Source organism: Dendropsophus ebraccatus, chromosome 4, assembly GCF_027789765.1.
Source record: "Dendropsophus ebraccatus isolate aDenEbr1 chromosome 4, aDenEbr1.pat, whole genome shotgun sequence".
Classification (NCBI taxonomy): Eukaryota; Metazoa; Chordata; class Amphibia; order Anura; family Hylidae; genus Dendropsophus; species Dendropsophus ebraccatus.
In genome coordinates, this window is record NC_091457.1 from 171,753,953 (window position 1) to 171,781,584 (window position 27,632).

Genomic DNA, 27,632 nt, shown 5'->3' on the forward strand with positions numbered 1-27,632 from the left:
TGCCCCTCACATTCCCTGTAATATCACCATGTGCCCATAGTGCCCCTCACATTCCCTGTAATATCACCATGTGCCCATAGTGCCCCTCACATTCCCTGTAATATCACCATGTGCCCATAGTGCCCCTCACATTCCCTGTAATATCACCATGTGCCCATAGTGCCCCTCACATTCCCTGTAATATCACCATGTGCCCATAGTGCCCCCCTCATTCCCTGTAATATCACCATGTGCCCATAGTGCCCCTCACATTCCCTGTAATATCACCATGTGCCCATGTGCCCCTCACATTCCCTGTAATATCACCATGTGCCCATAGTGCCCCTCACATTCCCTGTAATATCACCATGCCCATAGTGCCCCTCACATTCCCTGTAATATCACCATGTGCCCATAGTGCCCCTCACATTCCCTGTAATATCACCATGTGCCCATAGTGCCCCTCACATTCCCTGTAATATCACCATGTGCCCATAGTGCCCCTCACATTCCCTGTAATATCACCATGTGCCCATAGTGCCCCTCACATTCCCTGTAATATCACCATGTGTCCATAGTGCCCCTCACATTCCCTGTAATATCACCATGTGCCCCTCACATTCCCTGTAATATCACCATGTGCCCATAGTGCCCCTCACATTCCCTGTAATATCACCATGTGCCCATAGTGCCCCTCACATTCCCTGTAATATCACCATGTGCCCCTCACATTCCCTGTAATATCACCATGTGCCCATAGTGCCCCTCACATTCCCTGTAATATCACCATGTGCCCATAGTGCCCCTCACATTCCCTGTAATATCACCATGCCCATAGTGCCCCTCACATTCCCTGTAATATCACCATGTGCCCCTCACGTTCCCTGTAATATCACCATGTGCCCATAGTGCCCCTCACATTCCCTGTAATATCACCATGTGCCCATAGTGCCCCTCACATTCCCTGTAATATCACCATGTGCCCCTCACATTCCCTGTAATATCACCATGTGCCCATAGTGCCCCTCACATTCCCTGTAATATCACCATGTGCCCATAGTGCCCCTCACATTCCCTGTAATATCACCATGCCCATAGTGCCCCTCACATTCCCTGTAATATCACCATGTGCCCCTCACATTCCCTGTAATATCACCATGTGCCCATAGTGCCCCTCACATTCCCTGTAATATCACCATGTGCCCATAGTGCCCCTCACATTCCCTGTAATATCACCATGTGCCCCTCACATTCCCTGTAATATCACCATGTGCCCATAGTGCCCCTCACATTCCCTGTAATATCACCATGTGCCCATAGTGCCCCTCACATTCCCTGTAATATCACCATGCCCATAGTGCCCCTCACATTCCCTGTAATATCACCATGTGCCCATAGTGCCCCTCACATTCCCTGTAATATCACCATGTGCCCATAGTGCCCCTCACATTCCCTGTAATATCACCATGTGCCCATAGTGCCCCTCACATTCCCTGTAATATCACCATGTGCCCATAGTGCCCCTCACATTCCCTGTAATATCACCATGTGTCCATAGTGCCCCTCACATTCCCTGTAATATCACCATGTGCCCCTCACATTCCCTGTAATATCACCATGTGCCCATAGTGCCCCTCACATTCCCTGTAATATCACCATGTGCCCATAGTGCCCCTCACATTCCCTGTAATATCACCATGTGCCCCTCACATTCCCTGTAATATCACCATGTGCCCATAGTGCCCCTCACATTCCCTGTAATATCACCATGTGCCCATAGTGCCCCTCACATTCCCTGTAATATCACCATGCCCATAGTGCCCCTCACATTCCCTGTAATATCACCATGTGCCCATAGTGCCCCTCACATTCCCTGTAATATCACCATGTGCCCCTCACGTTCCCTGTAATATCACCATGTGCCCCTCACATTCCCTGTAATATCACCATGCCCATAGTGCCCCTCACGTTCCCTGTAATATCACCATGTGCCCATAGTGCCCCTCACATTCCCTATACAAGAACTCCAGCTCTCCCAGGTCCCCCCATTCAACATGATTAATGCCTCAGCTAAGTATCCTATGATCTGACAGGATAACAACAATCTGCAACTGCTGACCTCTGACCTCAGGAGCCAGAGAAGACCCATAAAACGGGCTGCTCTGTTAACTCTTTCAGTACTGCAGAATGTAGAGTATTACTGTGCATCACTTACATTCTGCAATAAGGAAGGAGGTAACAGCAGAGCAGAACATGACTTATGCCTCTTCTCCTGCTCTTGCACTGTGCTGAGGTCAGCTCGGAGGTCGGCCGTGCAGAGAAGACATAATATAGCGTCCCCGCTGCCGTTAACTTTTTCTTTTCTACAGTGTGTAAGTGATGCAGAGTATAATAACTCTGCATTATTGAAAGGGTTAACAGCAGGAGACACTATATCTATGTCTTATGTGATGTGAATACAAGGCTTCCAGTGCCTCCTCAGCGCTTCTCATGAGGCAACGGAGAGGAAACACGACCGGGCACTGAGCCGTAACTAGTTGTAATGATAAGGACACAGGAGGCTGATGCCGCCCCTCTTAAGGGCTGTGTTATCTGCCGCCTGAGGCGAAGACTTCACCTCGCCTCATGGCAGATACGGGCCTGACCACCACCTCCATACCAGACCTTACCAATACCACCATACTGTGACTGGGTAACACTGCCACAGCACCTCCACCAACTCTATACTACAGGTATACAGAACCCCAAACTATACACTACAGGTATTCAGGACCCCAAAACTATACACTACAGGTATACAGGACCCCCGAACTATATACTTCAGGTATACAAGACCTCCACCAACTCTATACTACAGGTATACAGCACCTCCACCAGGACCCCCTATACACACTGACACTTTATACCCAGGCAGCGCCGGGTACATTTTCTAGTGTGATATATAAGTTACTGTAAAGTATAGCAGCATGTGGTGTATAATGTATAGTAACTGTATAACCCTAACAACACAGCAGCTGGATATATGATATATAATTACTGTACAGTATAGCAGCATGTGGTATATAATGTATAGTAACTGTATAACCCTGATAACACTGCAGCTGGATATGTGATATTATAAGTTACTGTACAGTATAGCAGCATGTGGTATATAATGTATAGTAACTGTATAACCCTGATAACACAGCAGCTGGATATGTGATATATAAGTTACTGTACAGTATAGCAGCATGTGGTATATAATGTATAGTAACTGTATAACCCTAATAATACAGCAGCAGCTGGATATGTGATATATAAGTTACTGTACAGTATAGCAGCATGTGGTATATAATGTATAGTAACTGTATAACCCTGATAACAGCATTAGCTGGATATGTGATATATAAGTTACTGTACAGTATAGCAGCATGTGGTGTATAATGTATAGTAACTGTATAACCCTGATAACACAGCAGCTGGATATGTGATATATGTTACTGTACAGTATAGCAGCATGTGGTGTATAATGTATAGTAACTGTATAACCCTGATAACACAGCAGCTGGATATGTGATATATATGTTACTGTACAGTATAGCAGCATGTGGTATATAATGTATAGTAACTGTATAACCCTGATAACACAGCAGCTGGATATGTGATATATAAGTTACTGTACAGTATAGCAGCATGTGGTATATAATGTATAGTAACTGTATAACCCTGATAACACATCAGCTGGATATGTGATATATAAGTTACTGTACAGTATAGCAGCATGTGGTGTATAATGTATAGTAACTGTATAACTTTATAGAGGGGTTACAGCTATGGAGAGATTACCTCCACAGTGCTGTCCCCTTATGAAAGCCCCAGCCTAAAGTGGATCTGCTATGATTTGGAAGGAGAGGGAGACTTCCTGGGTCAGAGTACATGGCTGTAGACCCCGCTATGCAGACCATGCCCCTCCCCCACTCCCTCTCCCACCCAGTACAGGGAGCTCTTACACAGAAAATTTCTCTTAAACATAATACACACACAATATATATATATTAGTAAATCAACAAGAAGCAGCTGGGTCTAAAGGTCTAAAAGGCAATTTAGATTAGAGGGAATATTGCACAGTGTGACCCCGGCCTCTACACCGCTCCCCCCTACAGTGACCCAGACTACTACACCCCCCCCCCCTAGCCGCTATACCGCTCCCCACCACCGCCGCCACTACACAGTACAATATTTTCTCTATCAGTTACTGAGCAGCGAGAGGCAAAGTCACAGAAAAGATTCCTGTAATAATATTTATCAAAAACTGAAAACACGAGGAGCCAAGAATATCCGAACCGAACGCCAAACATCCCATGTATCATCCCGCAGAGACAGAGCAACTGCAGGACAGTATACAGCACCTCCTGCAGGGTATACAGCAGTGTACAGGACAGTATACAGGACCTCCTGCAGGGTATACAGCAGTGTACAGGACCTCCTGCAGGGTATACAGAACAGTATACAGCACTTCCCGCAGGGTATACAGCAGTGTAAAGGACAATATACAGCACCTCCTGCAGGGTATACAGAACAGTATACAGCACCTCCTGCAGGGTATACAGAACAGTATACAGCACCTCCTGCAGGGTATACAGCACAGTATACAGCACCTCCTGCAGGGTATACAGCGGTGTACAGGACAGTATACAGCACCTCCTGCAGGGTATACAGCAGTGTACAGGACAATATACAGCACCTCCTGCAGGGTATACAGAACAGTATACAGCACCTCCTGCAGGGTATACAGCACAGTATACAGCACCTCCTGCAGGGTATACAGCGGTGTACAGGACAGTATACAGCACCTCCTGCAGGGTATACAGCGGTGTACAGGACAGTATACAGCACCTCCTGCAGGGTATACAGCAGTGTACAGGACAATATACAGCACCTCCTGCAGGGTATACAGAACAGTATACAGCACCTCCTTCTGGGTATACAGCACAGTATACAGCACCTCCTTCTGGGTATACAGCACAGTATACAGCACCTCCTTCTGGGTATACAGCACAGTATACAGCACCTCCTTCTGGGTATACAGCGGTGTACAGGACAGTATACAGCACCTCCTGCAGGGTATACAGCAGTGTACAGGGCAGTATACAGCACCTCCTGCAGGGTATACAGCACAGTATACAGCACCTCCTGCAGGGTATACAGCGGTGTACAGGACAGTATACAGCACCTCCTGCAGGGTATACAGCGGTGTACAGGACAGTATACAGCACCTCCTGCAGGGTATACAGCAGTGTACAGGACAATATACAGCACCTCCTGCAGGGTATACAGAACAGTATACAGCACCTCCTTCTGGGTATACAGCACAGTATACAGCACCTCCTTCTGGGTATACAGCACAGTATACAGCACCTCCTTCTGGGTATACAGCACAGTATACAGCACCTCCTTCTGGGTATACAGCGGTGTACAGGACAGTATACAGCACCTCCTGCAGGGTATACAGCAGTGTACAGGGCAGTATACAGCACCTCCTGCAGGGTATACAGCACAGTATACAGCACCTCCTGCAGGGTATACAGCAGTGTACAGGGCAGTATACAGCACCTCCTGCAGGGTATACAGCAGTGTACAGGACAGTATACAGCACCTCCTGCAGGGTATACAGCAGTGTACAGGACAGTATACAGCACCTCCTGCAGGGTATACAGCAGTGTACAGGGCAGTATACCCCAAGCCCTGCAGACTTCATGCACTTTGCACCTACAGACTGGCTGGGGACTATACAGTTTATATATGATGGCTGCCTCATTATACTAATATAACACTACCTACCTCCCCCAATAGATTGTAAGCTCTTGTGAGCAGGGTCCTCACACCTCATGCCCCCCCTTGTGGTTGCTGGAAGGATGGCGCCGTCATGCAGAGGGATCAGTGATACTCACACAGTGGAGATGAGGTGGAGGATCAGGTACTCGGCGGCCAGGCTGTCCCCCAGTAGTGTATGCGTCATGAACCCCATTAGTTCCGTCCGGACACAAAGCAGCTGCGACATCAAGCTGGACAGAGCTGAGAAGAGAGAAGGATGAGAGACGAGCGGAGGCTCCGGAAGGATCCAGGCTGAGGACCATCGGCTATCACTTACTCTGCTTACTTTCCACAGTCTCACACAGCGAACTTGGGATGAGCGGGTTCACATGCAGCAGCTTCTCTATAACTATAGCGTGGATTCTGGGTACCAGAGATGTTGGGGGGCTGTGTGCACGCTGCTCCTCTAAGGCATCTGCACAGTCTGCAGGGTCCAGCAATGACGACACCAGGTCCCTAGAAGAGAAAGGATCATAGCCATGACAGACGTGTGGACAGATGTATAGCATCACCTACCCCACAATATGGCAGCCATGACAGAGGACGTGTGGACAGATGTATAGCATCACCTACCCCACAATATGGCAGCCATGACAGAGGACGTGTGGACACCTGTATAGCATCACCTACCCCACAATATGGCAGCCATGACAGAGGACGTGTGGACAGATGTATAGCATCACCTACCCCACAATATGGCAGCCATGACAGACATGTGGACACCTGTATAGCATCACCTACCCCACAATACAGCAGCCATGACAGACGTGTGGACAGATGTATAGCATCACCTACCCCACAATATGGCAGCCATGACAGAGGACGTGTGGACAGATGTATAGCATCACCTACCCCACAATACGGCAGCCATGACAGAGGACGGGTGGACACCTGTATAGCATCACCTACCCCACAATATGGCAGCCATGACAGAGGACGTGTGGACACCTGTATAGCATCACCTACCCCACAATATGGCAGCCATGACAGAGGACGTGTGGACAGATGTATAGCATCACCTACCCCACAATATGGCAGCCATGACAGAGGACGTGTGGACAGATGTATAGCATCACCTACCCCACAATATGGCAGCCATGACAGACATGTGGACACCTGTATAGCATCACCTACCCCACAATACGGCAGCCATGACAGAGGACGTGTGGACACCTGTATAGCATCGCCTACCCCACAATACGGCAGCCATGACAGAGGACGTGTGGACAGATGTATAGCATCACCTACCCCACAATATGGCAGCCATGACAGAGGACGGGTGGACACCTGTATAGCATCACCTTCTTTTCCTCAGGTGTGCACATACCCCTGTACAGGGAGGGGAATGCCTGCAGGAGATGATAGAGGACCTGGCCGGTGCGGAGTGGAGGATTTGGGGGGGTGGGGGGTGGATCTTGGTTATTATTGTTATACAGACTAGGCTCCTTTGAGGGCCGGGGGGTTAGGTGCACTGCTTGGGGACATCTTGGGGCACAATACTTTCCCTGGGTGCTGACAACCTATGCTACACCACTGCAGCACAGTCTAACATTGAGGGCGGCAGCCGTGCAGTCTATGGCCGTGGATGGGAAGAAGGTTCCCCACTCCTGCTACAATACAATGGAGACGCGTCTGGAACATCCCCCCCAGGAGAAACGACTTTCATAGAAGTTGTGTAATGCCTGACTTGTGGTGGTGCCGCACAAGAACACAATGTGAGTGCAGTTACCTGTCCTCGTTGAGGATGCTGAGCGCCGGCTCCACGGACAGGACACCATACACCTCCAGCACATCGTTCACTCTAAAGGTGTCCCAGTGCTCATAGACCTGAGAAAGGAAATCCTGTTATAATAACAAAGATCTAGAGCCCCACACCACAGCCGCCATGTCTGATCCAAGCTGTGGTGGGAGCGCACGGCCCAGGACAATGTGCCAGAGACTGGAAGATGCTGCTCCCACTCCTCCATAACTGTCCGGTCACACCCCGGGGGGTTATTATCACACTCCGGCTCCTCCATAACTGGCCGCTCACACCCCGGGGGGTTATTATCACACTCCGGCTCCTCCATAACTGGCCGCTCACACCCCGGGGGGTTATTATCACACTCCTCCTCCTCCATAACTGGCCGCTCACACCCCGGGGGGTTATTATCACACTCCTCCTCCTCCATAACTGGCCGCTCACACCCCGGGGTATTATTATCACACTCCGGCTCCTCCATAACTGGCCGCTCACACCCCGGGGGGTTATTATCACACTCCAGCTCCTCCATAACTGGCCGGTCACACCCCGGGGGGTTATTATCACACTCCTCCTCCTCCATAACTGGCCGCTCACACCCCGGGGAGTTATTATCACACTCCGGCTCCTCCATAACTGGCCGCTCACACCCCGGGGAGTTATTATCACACTCCGGCTCCTCCATAACTGGCCGCTCACACCCCGGGGGGTTATTATCACACTCCGGCTCCTCCATAACTGGCCGCTCACACCCTGGGGGGTTATTATCACACTCCAGCTCCTCCATAACTGGCCGCTCACACCCCGGGGGGTTATTATCACACTCCGGCTCCTCCATAACTGGCCGCTCACACCAGGGATTTATTATCACACTCCGGCTCCTCCATAACTGGCCGCTCACACCCCGGGGGGTTATTATCACACTGCGGCTCCTCCATAACTGGCCGCTCACACCAGGGATTTATTATCACACTCCGGCTCCTCCATAACTGTCCGCTCACACCCCGAGGGGTTATTATCCTACTCCGGCTCCTCCATAACTGTCCGCTCACACCCGGGGGGTTATTATCACACTCCGGCTCCTCCATAACTGGCCGCTCACACCCCGGGGGGTTATTATCACACTCCGGCTCCTCCATAACTGGCCGCTCACACCCCGGGGGTTATTATCACACTCCGGCTCCTCCATACCTGGCCGCTCACACCCCGGGGGTTATTATCCTACTCCGGCTCCTCCATAACTGGCCGCTCACACCCCGGGGGGTTATTATCACACTTCGGCTCCTCCATAACTGGCCGGTCACACCCCGGGGGGTTATTATCACACTCCGGCTCCTCCATAACTGGCCGCTCACACCCCGGGGGGTTATCACACTCCGGCTCCTCCATAACTGGCCGTTTACACCCCGGGGAGTTATTATCACACTCCGGCTCCTCCATAACTGGCCGCTCACACCCCGGGGGGTTATTATCACACTCCGGCTCCTCCATAACTGGCCGCTCACACCCCGGGGGGTTATCACACTCCGGCTCCTCCATAACTGGCCGCTCGCCAGAGAGTTATTATCACACTCCGGCTCCTCCATAACTGGCCGCTCACACCCCGGGGGTTATTATCACACTCCGGCTCCTCCATAACTGGCCGTTTACACCCCGGGGGGTTATTATCACACTCCGGCTCCTCCATAACTGGCCGCTCACACCCCGGGGGTTATTATCACACTCCGGCTCCTCCATAACTGGCCGCTCACACCCTGGGGAGTTATTATCACACTCCGGCTCCTCCATAACTGGCCGCTCACACCCCGGGGAGTTATTATCCCACTCCGGCTCCTCCATAACTGGCCGCTCACACCCCGGGGAGTTATTATCACACTCCGGCTCCTCCATAACTGGCCGCTCGCACCCCGGGGAGTTATCACACTCCGGCTCCTCCATAACTGGCCGCTCGCCAGAGAGTTATTATCACACTGGAGTACAGGAGTGCGGGCTCAGCAGCTTCCGTGTAAAGTCCTACATGATCCTGGGGTGACTTCTGAGGGAATAAGGAAAGATATAAAGCAGCTTCTCCTGTGTGTGCGCTATGGCTGCAGCAGACTGTGTGTATTTTTCACTGTTGCCCAGAATACCCCTTTAATGTCTGCCCCTCTCTCTCTCACACAGCCTGCTGCAGCCATAGCACGTACGTACACACACAGCTGCAGCCATAGCACGTACGTACACACACAGCTGCAGCCATAGCACACTGAAGAGAAGCACACAATATTCTCCCACAGAAAAACACCACACTAAGGACAGAGGTTACTGCTACACTACTTATGTCTTTTCCTCCTCCTCTATATTACACAGGATATCTCCATATTACACTGCTGCTCATATACAGTCATCCAGCATCCAGGAAGAGACCAGCACAGATCTCCCCCCACACAATGGACTCTTCCAGCTCAGAAACAAGCTGCCAAATAGTGACCGACAACATCTCGCCGACCCCCCTTATCTAATAGGGCCAGTGCTTTATTAATGATATAGTAGAGCATATATAATATAACCTAATAGAGGAAGTATACTTACCCATCCCATGCCCATGTAGTGCTGCCTTACCAATATCTCACCGCCAGCCTCCAGCTGCTCCTGCCCGCTTAGCCAATCAGTGACTGGGGTGGGACACCGCTGCAATCAGAGAGGCTAAATGGGCAATCCATCAGCAGGGCTGTGACGTCTCCGGAGCCAGGTAAGTCAAAAACGTCATGGGTGACCCCTAAAGAGGCTGGAGAGCAGCACTACGGAGGCACAGGAACAGGTAAGTATACTCTCACACCCCCTGCCTTTTGGTGATAGTACAGGTGTGATGGTGCTGCCCCCTGCAGTCACTGTGTAGTACCTTCACCAGGCAGGCCGGGCCCTTCTCTCCTGGGAGAGGGAAGTAGAGGTCTAGTGATTGGGGTCGGCTCGGACCCCACGGTCGTCTCTCCTCACCATCCAGCTCCAGTCTCTTACATTTCTCTTTATTGTCGTCATCTACAATGAGAGAAAATCCAACAGTGATCCAACAGTGAAAATGAAAACACTGGAAAGAGGAAAGTGAGAAACAAAACATGGTGGTGGAGACGAAAAGTGTAAGGACAACTACACTGTATACACATAGGAGAGGAGAGTTACCTACAGTGAGTGGAGCCGGTGTACAGACAGGATGTATGGGAGAGCGCCAATGTAGCAGAGGGGAACCAGCACATACACTGCAACACCGTCCCCAGCAGAACACCGCAGCCCCTATGTGTCCTGTGGATGATGTGATGACACTAGCTATGCTGCGCTATAGTTATTTCCTATGGATGATAGGAAGGGGTGTGATAATGCTTGTTGTCCCCCCCCCCCTTATAGATGATACCCGTCCACTGGGGGACAAGTGCCTGGTACCTAAATGCTGTATGTCGGGGCGACTTGTCCAGTCTGTGTCGTCCTCCTCGAGGCTCCTCTTCTGTCGGTTTGGGGTGTAAGATGTAGAGGCAGAAGCCCTGGCCTGGCTGCAGCTGCTGTACATGTGTGCGTATTAAGGATTAAGGAGGAGAAGCAGGAGGGTGAGATAGTGTATGACTGCAGCAGTGTATGGGGGAGGGGGTCGGCTCACCGCCCCAAGCTATGTATTGGGGGGGTTGTTCGGCTCAGTCCCCCAGAAGTGTACGGGGTGGGGACGGGGGATCGGCTCTCCCCAGATCGAACAGTGTAAATGACTGAGCCACAAGGCTTCTGGCTAATAGAACCCCAACCCTAGGATGACCACTGTTGGAATATTCCCCTGTGCCTTCCAGGGGTGATCACACACAGTAAGGATATCTCCTTCACCCAGCCCGACTCTCCAGGGATGGGGACACAGTAAAATGTCTGCCGCTCCAAGGTCACTGTCCCCTGCGAGTGTAGATCCACTTCCTGATGGGGCTGCAAGAAAGGACAAAGGGATAAAGCCAGAAATGTATGACAGTCTATGGTTAAAACTTTTCCCGGCACCCACCCACTTGATATGACTTTGTTTTTGACAGTCTATGGTGGCATCATGCTGTAGATTGTAGTGCCTGACATGCAGTACTATTTGTCATACACACTGCAGTGCCCATAACCCACCTGACTGGCTGCCCCCTCCCCCAGCGGCAGGCGCGTGGGTGGTCTCCCTGAGCCATACGAGATGTGTCTGTGTGCGCAGGGGGTTGCGATGCAGCCGTATACCCCACCTCCGCTCACCATTGAATTCTATAGACAATGAGGTGAGAGTACAGATACTGCAAGCAGAGATTTCGACCCCAGTTTCAGGGGAAGGGGGCATGAGCATCACTGACAGACACCAACAGAGCTCCAGGGGGCATGAGCATCACTGACAGACACCAACAGAGCTCCAGGGGGCATGAGCATCACTGACAGACACCAACAGAGCCCACATCAGAAAGCTAAAGAGCTTGTGGCTACTCACCGCACAGTCTGCAACATCTCTATACTTCCCGAGGTTCAAAGCCTGGAGAGACAAAAAGTGACACGTCATGAGGACATGTGACGGCCCCTAGGAATCTTTCCCAGCAGGCGCCAGTCACCTCCCCTGTCCCGCTGCCATTTACTCGCTCCCATATGTCCCCTCCCAGACAACCCTCCCCAAGTGCATTGAGTATCACTCACCCGGGCACCGGTGCCAAGATCCACACTCTCATAGACCCCCATATAAAACTCTGGGTCAAACATGTCCTGGATCATACAGCGGAAGCGGACCAGCCCCCCCGGCTTCAGGTAATGCAGAGGATCATCATTCAGGCTGGGGACCTACAAAAAGAGAGTGACTACAAATATCAGCAACTCCACACACTAACAATCATCATGGTGAAGGTGCAGGGGAACCAGAAATCTCAGCAACCCCACAGAGTGATAAGAGGCAGAAAGTATTGGCCCCCCACATTAGGGATAAAGATAGAATAAATTATATATACACACACACACACACACAGGCACAATTGTTGGTAACCCTTTAGAAAAACCCACAATGGGTGCAGAAATAACCTGATAAATGACAGTCAGACATGGCTTTTCAGGCTTCAACAGAATATGAAAAAAAAGACGTATTAGTCTTATCGGTAAGACGGTTTCTCTGAACCTGTACGACGGCACCACAGGAGTTAACTCATGCCCTGGGACAGGAAAAGCACAAACGAGAGGGTAAAAGCCCCAGTGCATTATAACACAAAACAAGCACCATGTGAGTGTAATAAAACAATATAGGGAGGGATGCTGGTGGAGTCGTGAAGTCTCGGAGAAACAGTCTTACCAGTAAAACTAATACATCTTTCTCTCCTCACCTCCACGGTGGCAGCACAGAAGTAATGCCAACAATTACCTTAACCCCTTGCCCCAAAATGACGTCCTGGGACGTCATGAAATGCCAGTGCTTAATGCATCATGACGTCCCAGGACGTCATGAAAGTAAACAAGCATTGTGCAAAATCGCAAAGTGATGTTTACTGTTTCTGGGCACCGGCAGGACCCAGGGTCTCCTAGCAACAGCCAGGAGACACACCTGAGCCCCGACGGTCAGTTTAACCCTATAGATGCCGTGGTCAGTACTGACCGCGGAATCTATAGGATTGACAGGAGGAGGGAGCTCCCCCTGTCACCCATCGGGACCCGTGCAGTGTGATGGGGAGTCCCGACGTGTGGCTGAGCCTGCTCATAGTAAGTGGAGCCTGCCCCCCCGGCGTATCTGCAGATCTGACCCCCGCACCCCCCCCTCCCACTGAGTACATATAGTAGTATATAGGAGTGACAGGAGGAGGGATCTCCCCCTGTCACCTATGGGGACCCTCACAGCGCAATCGCGGGGTCCCGATGTGTCCCCCAGCTTGTGGAATCAGTGCACCAGAAGGCTCTGTCTCACACACTAAGTGACAGCCTGTCAGATCCTGCGGCGCCATCTCACAGTAGCGATCTGTGCAGTAGTTACTGTAGTGTAGTAGTAGCAGCAGTTACTGTAGTGTAGTGTAGTAGTAGCAGCAGTTATGATCGCGGGGTCCCGATGTGTCCCCCAGCTTGTAGAATCTTTGCATCAGTAACTGCTGCTACTACTACACTACAGTAACTACTGCACAGATCGCTACTGTGAGATCGCGCCGCAGGATCTGACAGGCTGTCACTTAGTGTGTGAGACAGAGCCTTCTGGTGCACTGATTCCACAAGCTGGGGGACACATCGGGACCCCGCGATTGCGCTGTGAGGGTCCCCATAGGTGACAGGGGGAGATCCCTCCTCCTGTCACTCCTATATACTACTATATGTACTCAGCGGGAGGGGGGGGTGCGGGGGTCAGATCTGCAGATACGCCGGGGGGCCAGGCTCCACTGATTATGAGCAGGCTCAGCCACACGTCGGGACTCCCCATCACACTGCACGGGTCCCGATGGGTGACAGGGGAAGCTCCCTCCTCCTGTTACCACTATAGATTGCACACATCCGGACCCTGTGATAGCTAGTATAACACATAGTAGTACATCAGAATTGATATGTGCTATACCTGTCAATGTCAGGCTATAGCACATAGCAGTACTGATAAGCTACTATTTGTTATACTAGCTATCACAGGGTCCTGATGTGTGTGTGTGCTTGCACAGTGTACCTGCTAAACATGGCCCCCAGTATGGTAACCTGTGAGATTGCGCCACAAGCTCTGTCTCACAGGCTGTCAGTGTAGAACTGACAGGTATGGCACATAGCAGCACTGATGTACTGCTATGTGCTATACTAGCGATCTAACAATTGCAGCGTTTAGTCCCATAGGGGAACAAAATAATTAAGTGAAAACATAAATAAAATAAGTAAAAAATGTAGATTTTATCTTTCATGGCAAAATGCTTAAGACTTTCCTCCAACACCTGTGAGGTCTAAATGCTCATTACACCCCTAGAAGAATTTTATGTGATGTCCAGTTTCCAAAATCGGGTAATTTCTGGGGGGTTTCCTCTGTAATAGCATCATGGGGGGTGCTGCAAACGCATATGGTCCCTAAAAACGGTTTTAACAAAATATGTGAGAAGAGCATCTTTCCCCAAACAACAGTTTGTGACCTATATAGGGTACTGCCGTACTCAGAAGAAATTGGGGAACACATTTTTTGTATTATTTCCTTGTCTGTCTTATTATATTAGAAATTTCAAGCCAAAAATGAATTTTACTGGAATATTTTTTCCATTTTCATTGCCCACTGCTAAATACTTTCTCCAAACACCTGGGGAGTGCTTATACTTACTACACCCCTGGATGATTAATTTGAAGGGTTTAGTTTCCAAAATGGGGTCACTTGTGGGGCGGTCCACTCTGCTGGTACTACAGGGGCACTCCAAGCGCATGTTGCACCCAGAAACTGCTCCATGAAAATATACACTGAAAATGCAAAAAGGACACTCCTTCCCTTCTAAGCCCTGCCATATGCCCAAACATGGTTTATACCCCCATATGGGGTATTTTTGTACTCAGGAGAACTTGCGTTACAAATTTTGGGGTGCATTTTTGCATATGTTCTTTGTGAAAATATGAAATTTTAAACTAAAAGAAAATATTAATGGAAAAAAAGCCAATCTTTAATTTTTTATGTCCTAATAAGAAATGCTTTCCTCAAACACCTTTAAGGTCAAAATGCTCACTACACCTCTCAATTAAATCTTTGAGGGGTGCAGTTTTTAATATGGGGTGAGTTATGGGGGTTTCTAACATACAAGCTGCTCCAATCGACTTCACAAATGGACTGGTCCCTAAAAAAATAGATTTTTGAAATTTTCATGAAAATGTGAAAATTGCTGATAAACTTCTAAGCCTTGTAGCATCCTAGGAAAATAAAATATGTTAACCAAATCTTGCCAGCACATAGAAAACGTATTGCTAATGTGACTTAGTAACTCATTTATGTGGTGTGACCTACTTTTTTAGAAGCAGAAATTTTCAAAGTCATACTAATGCAAATTTTTCATAACATTTTGCACCTTTTTCCCCACAAAACACCAAAAATATTGACTGATTGAATACAATAACAAAGTACAATGTGTCACGAGAAAACAATCCCAGAATTGTGAGCATACGTTGAAGCATTGCAGAGTTATAATGAAATGAAGAGAGACAGGTCAGATTATGAAAAATGAGCTTGGTCATTAAGGCCAAAACATGCTGCGGAGGCAAGGGGTTAAGGGTGCCTTCACACCTACCGGATCCACAGCGGATCTCACTTCTGCGAATTCGGATCGAGATCCACTGCGGATCCGGTACCATTCACCCTAATGATAGCACATACCCGCAGCGGGATTGACATCACGCTGTATGAGCTTTTACCCCCTGGCGCCCGCCGCTTCCACGCCTCCAGCAGCTCCACCACTGCCCCAATCGCCGCCTGCCCGATCATCCCCGCAGCCAGCACGCATCCCCGACCGCCGTCCGCATCCCCCATCATCCCTGCAGCTCGCACACATCCCAGATCATCCCAGCAGTTGCGCCGAAGAGCAGGTAATGTATGCTCTCGGCGGCGGGCTGCGGGGATGATGCGCGGGGGGGAGCTGCAGGCGGCGATCAGGGATGCGTGCCGGCTGCGGGGATGATCGGGGATGCGTGCTGGCTGCGGGGATGATCGAGGATGCGTGCGGGCGGCGATTGGGGATGCGGGCGTCGGGGCTGATGGGGGCAGCAGCAGAGCTGCAGGAGGCGGGGATGCGGCGGGGCTCCAGGTATCAGGGGGTTAAAGCTCATACTCACAGCGGGATGTCAATCCCGCTGCGGATATGTGCTATCATTAGGGTGAATGGTACCGGATCCGCAGTGGATCTTGCTCCGAATTCGCAGAAAAGAGATCCGCTGTGGATCCAGTAGGTGTGAAGGCACCCTTAAGGTAGAAACCCACTTGCCGGATCTGCAGCGAGTCCCCTCACTGCGTATTTGCAGAGAGACTCACTGCGGATCCCGGCCCTATATTCTCAATGGGAGACAAACTTGCAGCAGGGATGTAAATCCCTGCTGCAAGTTTGTCCGCAGCCCGTACCGTTAACCCCCCGGGCCACTGGATACTATACATTACCGTGTCCCTGCTCCTGCTTGCTTCGGCTTGCTTGCAGCTCCCGGCACGTCCCGCTCGGCCAATCAGTGCTCTGCGGCGGGGCAGCGCACTGATTGGCCGAGTGGGACGTGAAGACACCAGCAACTGCCGAAGCAAGCAGGTGCGGGTACTCTGTAATGTATAATGTCCAGCGGCCAGGGGTTAACAGGGCGGACTGCAGACAAACTCGCAGCAGGGATATACATCCCTGCTGCAAGTTTGTCTCCCATTGAGAGTATAGGGCCGGGATCCGCAGAGAGTCTCGCTGCAAATACGCAGTGAGGGGACTCGCTGCGGATCCGGCAAGTGGGTTTCTACCCTTAGGGTGGGACTACTGCTTGGAGGACTTTCCTGCCAAAGGCCAGATCTTCGTTGCATTCAAGCAGCAGCCAGTAATGCCTTGTGAAGGTATGAGGGATAGATCAGGTCTCCACTCTGCATATTTGTTCAATAGAGGAGCACGCTCTTTTCGCTCTCAACGTAGAAACGGCTTTGGTGGAATGGGCATTAATCAAATTAGGTGATGGCAAGTCCTGTAATTTATAAGATTCAGAAATAGCATTTCTGATCCAGCGTGCCAAGACGCTTTTAGACACTTTCTTTCCCTTATTCTTCCCCTGAAATTGGACAAAGAGGGATTGATCCTTCCTTCATGACCTGGAAATCTCCAGATACTTTGGAACAGATCTTCTTACGTCCAGAGAATGGAATTTTTGTTCTAACTCTGACTTAGAATGTTCACAAAAAGAGGGAAGGACCATTTCCTGAGAACGGTGAAAAGCTAAAACCACCTTTGGAAGAAAATTTGGATCAGTCCTTAAAATAATTCAGTCAAGTTGGATTATACACTAAGGCTCTCTAATGGTTATCGCTTGTAATTCTCCTACTCATCTTGACGATACATTTGCTACCAAAAAAGCCACCTTATAGGAGAGAAGTTGATGTCACACTGATCAATAGGTTCAAATGGAGGTAGAGTAAGACCTTCTAGGACCAAGTACAAATCCCAAGGGGGATGAAGGTTCTTGATAGTAGGTTTTTGTGTAGAAGCACTTCTCATGAACCTTTTAACCCACCTATGTTCGACAATGTTGGAATTGTAAATAGACAATGCAGAAATTTGAACTTTGACCAGTTTCAACCCTTTATTTAGACATTTTTGCAGGAAATCCAGTATCAAAGGAATATTAGGATCTGCTGGAAATGGTGGGATGGAAGAACACCATGAGCAGAACACTTTCAATACTTTAAGGTAGATCTTGGATGTGACCGGCTTCCTACTGTTTTGGATGGTTGATATTACTGCCTCAGACAGGATCTTGCTCCTAAGCATCGTCCTCTCAGGATCCAGGCCGATAGTCCCAGTTTCTTTAGATCCGGATGATGGATCGGACCTTGGTGAGGTAGATCCGGAACCAGAGGTAGATGGACCAGGCGGTTCCCGGGCCATCACCTCCAACATTCCGAACCAGGCTTGTTTGGGCCAGAATGGAACCACCAGGATGACATCTATCCCCTCTGTCACGATTTTTTGAAAGGTCTTGGGAATGAGCAGAAGAGGTGGAAAGCCATAGACTTGGCTGAAGGTCCAAGGGTGAGCGAGCGTATCTATTCCCAGAGGGTTGCCCTTTGGATCCTATAAAAAGAATTTCTCTGCTTTCCTGTTTCGGTGGCTTGCAAAGAGATCCACTTCTGGTCGCCCCACTTGTCTACCAACATTCTGAAGACTGACATCTTAAGACACCACATGCCCGGGAAGATTATATTCCTGCTCAGATAATCCGCCTGGGTGTTTCCACTCTTTTGAGGTGAGTTGCTGTCATGGACGATAAGTTTATCTCTGCCCAAGCAAAGATCTTGTCTGAGATGAGCCGAAGTGAATTTTGTTTTGCACTTCCCCGATGTCTTAAATGAACGACCACCGTGATATTGTCCGAGAGTACATGTACGTGAGAGTGAATCAAGATATGTTCTGCCTGTTGTAATGACATTCATACAGCAAGTTCTCTGTAATTGGATGATCTTGCTGCAGTCTCTGCGGACCATGAACCCTGATAGACTTTTCCTCCCCAATCGGTCAGACTGGCATCTGTGGTAAGAATTTTCTTGGGCATAGGGTTCCAGTGAACCCCTTTCCTCAGATTGGATGGATCCAACCACCAACTTAGAGAATCTTGAACCTGTAGGGGAAGAGACATTACCTTGCCTAGCCCTGATTTGCTTCTGTTCCAGGACGACAGAATCTGCAATTGTAGGGGTCTGGAGTGCGCCTGACTCCAGGAAACTGGAATACAGACAGTCAGAGCTCAGGCCTGACATAGCTTCTCTGATCCAACATAATTTCTGAATCCAACATTTTATTTGAATCTTTTGATTTTCACAATTAAAGCCGACCTCTTTTCTGGTGGGAGAAAGGACATTTGCTTTTCTAAGTCCAGAAGAATCCCTAGAAAGATCTTCTTGGTTTCCGGAATGAGATCAGACTTCTTGTTCTCATTCAACCTAGGGAGTGAAGAAGATCCCTGGTATAGGACAGGTCTTGAAGAAATTTCTCTGAAGAGTCTGCAGGAGGATTTTTCCAGGATCTTCTCTAGGGCAGAAACAAATACGAATTTGCCATCAAAGGGAATTCCACAAAGCTTAGACTTAGAGATATTATCTCCAGTCCAGTTTTTTAACCACAGAGCCCTGCCAGCTGCATTGGTTAATGCTCCATCTCTGGCAGCCACTCATACTTTTAGCGGAGGCATCCGCTTAAAGGGTCACTGCGATCTTTAAGAGAAGCAGAGTCAAATTTTTAATTCATTTTAGGTGTTACCTCTCAGATGATCCCCAAGCTGATTCACCCAGACATGGAGAGCACGAGCTACACAAGTAGCGGCTATATTGTTTTTTAGAGCAAAGGACACTGTTTCCTATGACTTTTTCAATAAACTCTCCGCTTTGCGATCCATAGGGTCCCTTAATTGTGACAAGTCCTCAAAGGGTAGGGTGGTTTTCTTGGTGACTTTAGCTACCTGGGTGTCAATCTTGGGTACCTCCTCCCACTTCTCCATATCCTCACTTTTAAAAGGGAAGTCTTTTTTTTTTTTTTTTAACAATATTTTATTAAGTAGGCAAAAGCAAGAAAACATTTCAAAAGGAGCATGTGAAAATTAGGATTACAGACATTGCTCACAATAGTAGAACCTTAGTGATATTGTCTAAATACAATAAAATAATATCATGCCTACAATTTCTTACAGGATATCAGCAACAATGAAAATTGCAGAAAAGACGTAAAATATCTCCAGAGTAGATGATGTTTCAGGTTTATAATAAATATGGGAGTGAACCGTAATAGTAAATCATTGTTGCTATAAATTTAGTAGGAAAACAGTATATCATTCTGAAGTAAAACAGAATAAAAACAACAAACACTATTAACTGCAGCCAGAAACAAGATTATTGCAAGAGTAAATGGGCCCAACGGCCCATAGGTACCAGCCAATCCCCCCCTCCACTAATGTATTCTAAGGATGCCCAGTGTTCCTTGAATATCTTCTTTATTATACCACTCAGAACCAAGGAATTGCATCATAACATTTGTTCTCTCAGCTGGATAATTCACGTTCAATGAATCTGCGCCAAGTGGAGAAAAAACTAAATGTGGAGCAATTACAAAAAGAAAATCCTTGAGCTGGTTGGATAATTCCGATACAGAGGGGATAGTCTCTTCAAGCCAATGTCGTAGTCGCATTTCTTGAATGCTAATATAGATAGATGCATACCACGGCGTGAAGTATTTCCTGAGGAGACACTGGGTAGTGAAGTTGGTAAATAATGAAAAAGGCAGCACATCAGATCAGGAGTAGGGATGCACGATGCACCGAAATATCGATACTACTATCGATATTTCGGGCAAAAAAACGGTTCGATACCAGGATTTCCTGGTATCGAAACTTTAAGTTAAGCTGAGAACACGGTGGGCGGCTAGCTGAGCGCCGGCCGTGTTCTCTATGTGCCTCCCCCTGCCCCCTGCAGTCTCCTCCTCTGCTCTCCCTCCCTTCGCTCCCATTGGCGCCAATTTTAAATAGCCGGCACTTAGCTATTGCTAGTGCCGGCTATTTAAGTATATAGATGCCGCTGTCACACTGACAGCGGCATCTGACCCCTCCTGAGCCCGCTCCATATACAGCGGGGGTCGGCTACTGTGTGTAACAGACCCCCGCTGCTGGTGTCTCTCTGATAACAGAGTCCGGCTCCGCCAGACTCTGTTATCAGAGAGATGATTTATGCCGAGGAGCCGGAGCTGCACGGAGGAGAGCGGCTGGAGAGGGAGAGCGGGAGAGGAGGACGGAGGAGAAGGCTGGAGGGAGAGCGGGAGGTCCGGGAGAGAGGAGGACGGAGAAGGCTGGAGGTGGGGAGGATGAAGAGGGAGAGCGGGGGTCTGTGAGATCCGGGAGAGGAGGCCGGGGGAAGTGCAGTACATGTGAGGATCCAGCCGGCTGGCAGGTGGGGGAGGTGGCCGGGGCTGAGAGGAGCAGATAAGATCGGCTGTAGTGTGTGGGATCCTGTGTAACCTCCTCTTCTCTTCCTCCGCAATCTTGGTAACTGGTGCAGCAGAGCTGTCTTAGTGATAGCTGATGGGTGGTGCAGCAGAGCTGTCTTAGTGATAGCTGATGGGTGGTGCAGCAGAGCTGTCTTAGTGATGGGTGGTGCAGCAGAGCTGTCTTAGTGATGGGTGGTGCAGCAGAGCTGTCTTAGTGATGGGTGGTGCAGCAGAGCTGTCTTAGTGATGGGTGGTGCAGCAGAGCTGTCTTAGTGATGGGTGGTGCAGCAGAGCTGTCTTCGTGATGGGTGGTGCAGCAGAGCTGTCTTCGTGATGGGTGGTGCAGCAGAGCTGTCTTCGTGATGGGTGGTGCAGCAGAGCTGTCTTAGTGATGGCTGATGCAGCAGAGCTGTCTTAGTGATGGCTGATGCAGCAGAGCTGTCTTAGACAGATATCACTAACTTTATTTTTAACACAATAAAATAAAAATAGTCCAAAAATTGGTATCACTGTAATAGTGCAGGGGTATTATATTTCTACCACTGTATTTTGTTTTGTTTTTTTATACTTTACTAAGTATCGAACTGGTATTGAGTATCGAAATAAAAAAGTTAGTATCGGTATCGAACTCAAAATTCTGGTATCGTGACATCACTAATCAGGAGTGAGACGGAGATCCCAAATCTGATTTATGAATTTTACACATTCTAACCAACCTCTCTGGACTTTCAGACAAGACCACATACAATGAAGCAGATCAGCGCGATCACATTTAGGACAGTTTCTCAAATAATGTGCAGGCGCTCCAGTAAAAGCAAAATTAAAGGCATATATTGCCCTATAGATGAATTTAAAATGCAGTTCCCTCCACTGTTCTGAAATGATGCAATTGCGTACACATTTTAAACCCATCAGTATTTTAGAACTTATGTCCCCATCACAAAGTAATTCTTCCCATTTAGAAAATACAGTAGCTTCACATCCCGCTAAGAAAGTATTTTTAATAGATAGATAAGGTTTTTGATTTACTTGTAGGTAATTCTACTGAAAAAACTAGTCTCTCACTGCTTTATTTTCCTACTGCCACAAAAGTCCTTTACAAGTTTCCTACAATAAGATGTTAGCGGAGTGTAGTGATGATAGTATCGGGGGTCCAAGTCATGTTTCAGTCGTATAATTTCCCATGGTTGCAACATACCTTCTTCACTATCTAGTAAGTCGCCTAAAATCGTTGGTCCATTAGCAGGCCAGTCACTAAGTAGTGAATGAGATTGGGATAAAGCAGATGGTATTATATTTAGTATGGGCAGGTACTTGGAAAGACAGAAAGGCAGGGAGTAATCGCTTTCCAAGCCGCTATCGTATCAGTGAGCAATAGGCTTCCTTTAACAGATGCAGGAAGATCTTTAACATGAGCATGTATCAATGCCGTTAATGACCAAGGGGCTGATAATTCACATTCTAATTTATAGTTGGAAAGGAAATTTGTTGACCAAATCCAATCTTTTATATGACGGAAGAGAGATGCTAGGTTATAAATTCTGATCAATGGTAATTGTAAACCACCATTAAGTTTAGAGAGACATAGCTTTCTATAAGCTATCCTCGCTCTTTTTCCTTTCCATAAAAATTGTATGAACATAGATTGTAGTCTCTGAACATCAGCGTGTCGTAGCAGAATAGGCAATGTTTGTAATGGATATAATAACCTGGCAAAAATAACCATTTTAAGCAAATGAGCACGTCCTGTCAATGATAAAGGTAATTCTTTCCATTTCTCCAGTTCTTTTAGATACTTTAGATATTAGAGGGTGATAGTTCAGTCAATATAGCATATGGGAGGTGTGGTCTAGTTTTATTCCCAAATAAGTAATGGAGGGCGAAGCACATTCAACATCTACATTTGGTTTCACTGAAAGAGGAGAGGATCCCAGGAATAAGAATTGGCTTTTCATCGTATTTATTGTGTATCCCGAAAAAGAACCATAGAATGTAAGTGTATTAAGTACGTTGGGCAGATCAGTAACTAGGGAGTTTTTTAAAAAGAGAAGCATATCATCCGCAAAGCACAAAAGTTTTGTTTCTAAATTACCCACAGAAATACCCGAGTATACTTGAGAGGCGATTAAGTGTACAGCTAATGGTTCTAAGGCCATGTTAAATAGGAGTGGGGAAAGAGGACAGCCTTGTCTAGTGCCTTTCTGTAAGTGTATAATATCTGATAGAAATCCCGGAGTTGCTATTCTTGCCATAGGATGGGAATAAATGGCTTTCGATATAGCGTCGCATTAGTCCTTGTAGGCCAAATTTATCTAGCACCATGGTGAGCCACCCCCAACTAACATTATCAAATGCTTTTTCAGCATCTACTGCAAAAAGAGCTGGGGGGTGCCCGCCACCGCGTCGCAATTGAACTGCATCTTGTATAGCAATTAGCGTACGTATATTAGTTACTGCGGATCTGCCTAGTGTAAATCCTGTTTGGTGAAGTCCTACCAGTTTCGGCATAACTCTGAACAATCTATTTGCGAAGATCTCTGCGAAGAGGGTCTGTAGGAACCTGGAAGGGAAGGATCTTTGCCCGGTTTGAATATTACTTTAATGTGGGCAATGGTACTCGTGGGGATTACCTGTTTACCGTCCAACATGGCTCCATATGTGTCTAATAAGGTGGGTGATATTTCAGTGAGTAATGTTTTAAAGAATTCACCATTATAACCAGCCGGACCTGCAGCTTTGTCATCATCACTTAAACTAGGGAGATTTAAAATTTTAAGAAAATTGTTTGCCTACCTTCATATTTTGTGGTGTCTGACTATATAGTGATTGGTAAAATTTCTGAAGAATTGTGTTTATGCGTTTAGGATCTTTAGTTTTAGTACCTCCTTTACATAATTCTAAAATATTAAGTGGGCTACTGGGGCCTCTAACCAAGTTTGCCATAAGCTTCCCTGCTTTATTACCAAATTTAAATAAGTGGGCCTTCTGTTGGTCTATGAAGAAACATTCAGCTTTTCTAGAGCAAGATCCATTTCTGAATTGGCGGATGTCCATTTACTTTTATTAAGTTCTGATGGATCAGATTGGAACAAAGTATACGCTATTCTAAGATTAGATGCAGATTGGAAACGCATTTGTGTTTCCTTTTTTTTCCCTAAAAAATATGACATAAGTCCTCTCAATACCACCTTGGCTGATTCCCATAGAAGTATTGGATTATCTCTATGACTATCATTGTCTACTAAAAATTCTTGCCACCATTTTTTTTATCTCCATAAAATATCCGTGTCCTTAGGGTGAATATCAGATATACACAGGCTGATAGGTGTGTGGTCTGAAATGATCATATCATGAATATGAGTGTAACCGACTCTCGATGAGAGATCGTGAGACCATTAAATAGTCAAGACGAGACCATGATGATTGCGCATGGGAAAAGTGAGTAAACTCACGTTCAGCTGGAAAAAAATGTCGCCATGCATCAGTCATATTGGTTCGTTCAAGAAGTTGGGGAAGAGGAGTGGTTTTTGTACGAAGTGTCAAACCAAACCTTTTCAGTCGTCGGTCCTCACTGTCAAGTCCTCACATCAAGCACAGTATTAAGATCACCCCCCAAAATCTGGAATTTTTCTCGGTCTTGTAGAAGTCTGTCCTCTAAAGACTGAAAAAATATTTTATTATTTGTGTTTGGTCCATAGACGTTATATAAACTGAGTCTCCCTGCTGGGGTATTGATCACTACATGGACTAGTCTACCTATAGAGTCGTTAGAGGAGCAGATAAGAGAATGAGCCATATGTATGAGAATTAAAATAAGGACGCCTCCTTTACGTCCATCAGCAGGGGAGCCCAAGACTTCTCCCACCCATAATCGTTTCATTCTAGGAAAGTCATCTTCGTGTAGATGCGTCTATTGAAGGAGAGCTATATCTGCTTTAAGTTTTTTCAAGTTGCGTAATACCATCATACGTTTAGTGGGAGAGCGTAAGCCCTTGACATTCCATGAAATTATTTTCATAATAACTTTTGCATAACTAGGATATAGAGAGTGTCAAGTAATCGGCATAGTAGTAGGGGAATGGCTGGCACCAGGTGGCTGTATAAACTTAAAGGGGTATTCCAGGGAAAATCAATAATTTAGCAAAGGAAAGGGTTAACCAAAGTTAACCCTTTCCTAATATACTTACCTGTTGTTTTTTGGCCCCCCAAGGAGATCTCCGGTCCGGTCACGTGATCTTCCAGCTTGTGGCTCGGATCCTCTTCTCCTTCCGGTTCGGTGACGTCACCCGGCCGGCGTCGCTCTCCGTCTCATTAGCAGCAGAGCACTGAACCCTGACTGGCTTGGTAGCGTGTAGCCAATCAGGGTGCAGTGCTCTGCATCCCCACCACGCTTCAGAGTGGGGGTCCCCTGAGGCTGCAGTAAATTATCAGGGGTCGTCGGGCTCAGTGCCGGTCACCAGTTACATGGGCCGGCACTGCACTACAGCAGGTGAATGCGGGGTCTGGCGTCAATCATCACTCCGCAGAACCCCCCGCCCCACCTTGTCAGCGATGCCGACCGAGTCCCGGGAGGGGATGCGGCGGGCGGCATTACTTCATTCATAGCTACCAGACACCCGGCTGCATCCCCTCCCCCCAGGGACTCAGGGTCGGCATCGGTGGGGAAGTAATGTTTATCGGCTGCTGATCCCCCCCTCCCCCCAGCCCCCCCTCCCTGTGTCCCTGTCAGAGATCGCTCACCCGCACCCCCGGAGCGTGCTGCTGGCCCCGATCTCAGCACTGGTCTGAAGCACCTGTACTCAGCTGACAGGCTCTGTGTGAGTGAGGCAGGAGAGATTTCTTGCTCCGTACAGGTGCTTCAGACCAGTGCAGAGATCGGGGCCAGCAGCACGCTCCGGGGGTGGGGGTGAGCGATCTCTGACAGGGACACAGGGAGGGGGGGCATCAGCAGCCGATAAACATTACTTCCCCACCGATGCCGACCCCGAGTCCCTGGGGGGAGGGGATGCGGCGGGCGGCCGGGTGTCTGGTAGCTATGAATGAAGTAATGCCGCCCGCCACATCCCCTCCCGGGACTCGGTCGGCATCGCTGACACAGGGGACGGGGGGCGGGGGTTCTGCGGATTGATGATGGATGCTAGACCCCGCATTCACCTGCTGTAGTGCAGTGCCGGCCCATGTAACTGGTGACCGGCACTGAGCCCGACGACCCCTGATAATTTACTGCAGCCTCAGGGGACCCCCACTCTGAAGCGTGTGGGGATGCAGAGCACTGAACCCTGATTGGCTGCATGCTACCAAGCCAGTCAGGGTTCAGTGCTCTGCTGCTAATGAGACGGAGAGCGACGCCGGCCGGGTGACGTCACCGAACCGGAAGGAGAAGAGGATCCGAGCCACAAGCTGGAAGATCACGTGACCGGACCGGAGATCTCCTTGGGGGGCCAATAAACAACAGGTAAGTATATTAGGAAAGGGTTAACTTTGGTTAACCCTTTCCTTTGCTAAATTATTGATTTTCCCTGGAATACCCCTTTAACTCATAATTAACACTAACATGTGTCCAACCGTGGACAACGAACCTCAAAATAAACAATATGAGATAGATTAATTCAGAATAAATACCAGAGACAATAGCCATAGCGACTTCGCTTTTTTCACTCATGAGAGGGAGCTCCCGGTAACTCCCTAAGGTGGAATCCGGACAAAACCCAGACCATTAGAAAAGTAGTTAGCCAGACAATTTGTCCGCATCTGCTTAACATATAGTAAAAGGAAAACTGTAGAATAGAAATACAGGGAATAGATATGAGTGCAAACTGCAAGAACAAGTGGTATGGCAGTACCATTCAGCTAATCTTCACCATACATGTATGCCCATTATAGTAATAGGCCCATCATTCAGAGGGATGATAGTAGGTAAACAGGTTCAGAATAGGATCAATAGGAAGATCACAAACATATATAAGCCGAGAATATTAAATAGAGGACTAATAATATATTAGGTAGTAGAAAACGTCCTATAGCTAGTTAGTCCATTGAGTCGGAGGAAGCCCTGGATTTAGTAGTACGTCTTCTCTTTGGGGCCTCCTGAGGCTGAACGGATTCACTGGTAGCTGCATCAAGGTAGCTTTGTCCCTCTTCAGGCGTACTGAAAGATTTAGAGGATCCTCCCTCAGAATAAATATGTAATATAGCTGGAAACTGGAGATAAAAATCGCTGCTTGCGTTTAAAGAACTCTGAACATACATTTGAAAATGCTCAACGTCGTCTAGCGACATCCGCTGAGTAATCATTAAAAATTAACACTGTATGTCCTCTGATTTTAACATCTGAAGTAGCTTTCTAGAATAGTCGCATTAGGGAAGCTTTATCAGCGTAATTTAAAAATTTCACAATAACCTGTCTTGGATTGTCTGACTGTAGACGT

General features: G+C 48.1%; 1 protein-coding gene across 1 annotated transcript in view; it reads right to left on the reverse strand.

Annotated features, from left to right (window-relative positions):
• MCMBP (minichromosome maintenance complex binding protein) overlaps nucleotides 1-27,632 on the reverse strand; it is a 55,844-nt gene that overhangs the window by 17,922 nt on the left and 10,290 nt on the right. The window contains exons 3-10 of the mRNA XM_069967744.1: nucleotides 12,236-12,376; nucleotides 12,036-12,077; nucleotides 11,406-11,509; nucleotides 10,931-11,112; nucleotides 10,455-10,576; nucleotides 7,562-7,659; nucleotides 6,110-6,288; nucleotides 5,910-6,033 (exon numbers count right to left, since the gene is read on the reverse strand). Of these exons, the coding sequence (XP_069823845.1) occupies nucleotides 5,910-6,033; nucleotides 6,110-6,288; nucleotides 7,562-7,659; nucleotides 10,455-10,576; nucleotides 10,931-11,112; nucleotides 11,406-11,509; nucleotides 12,036-12,077; nucleotides 12,236-12,376 (992 nt within the window). The remainder of the gene's footprint in view (nucleotides 1-5,909; nucleotides 6,034-6,109; nucleotides 6,289-7,561; nucleotides 7,660-10,454; nucleotides 10,577-10,930; nucleotides 11,113-11,405; nucleotides 11,510-12,035; nucleotides 12,078-12,235; nucleotides 12,377-27,632) is intronic.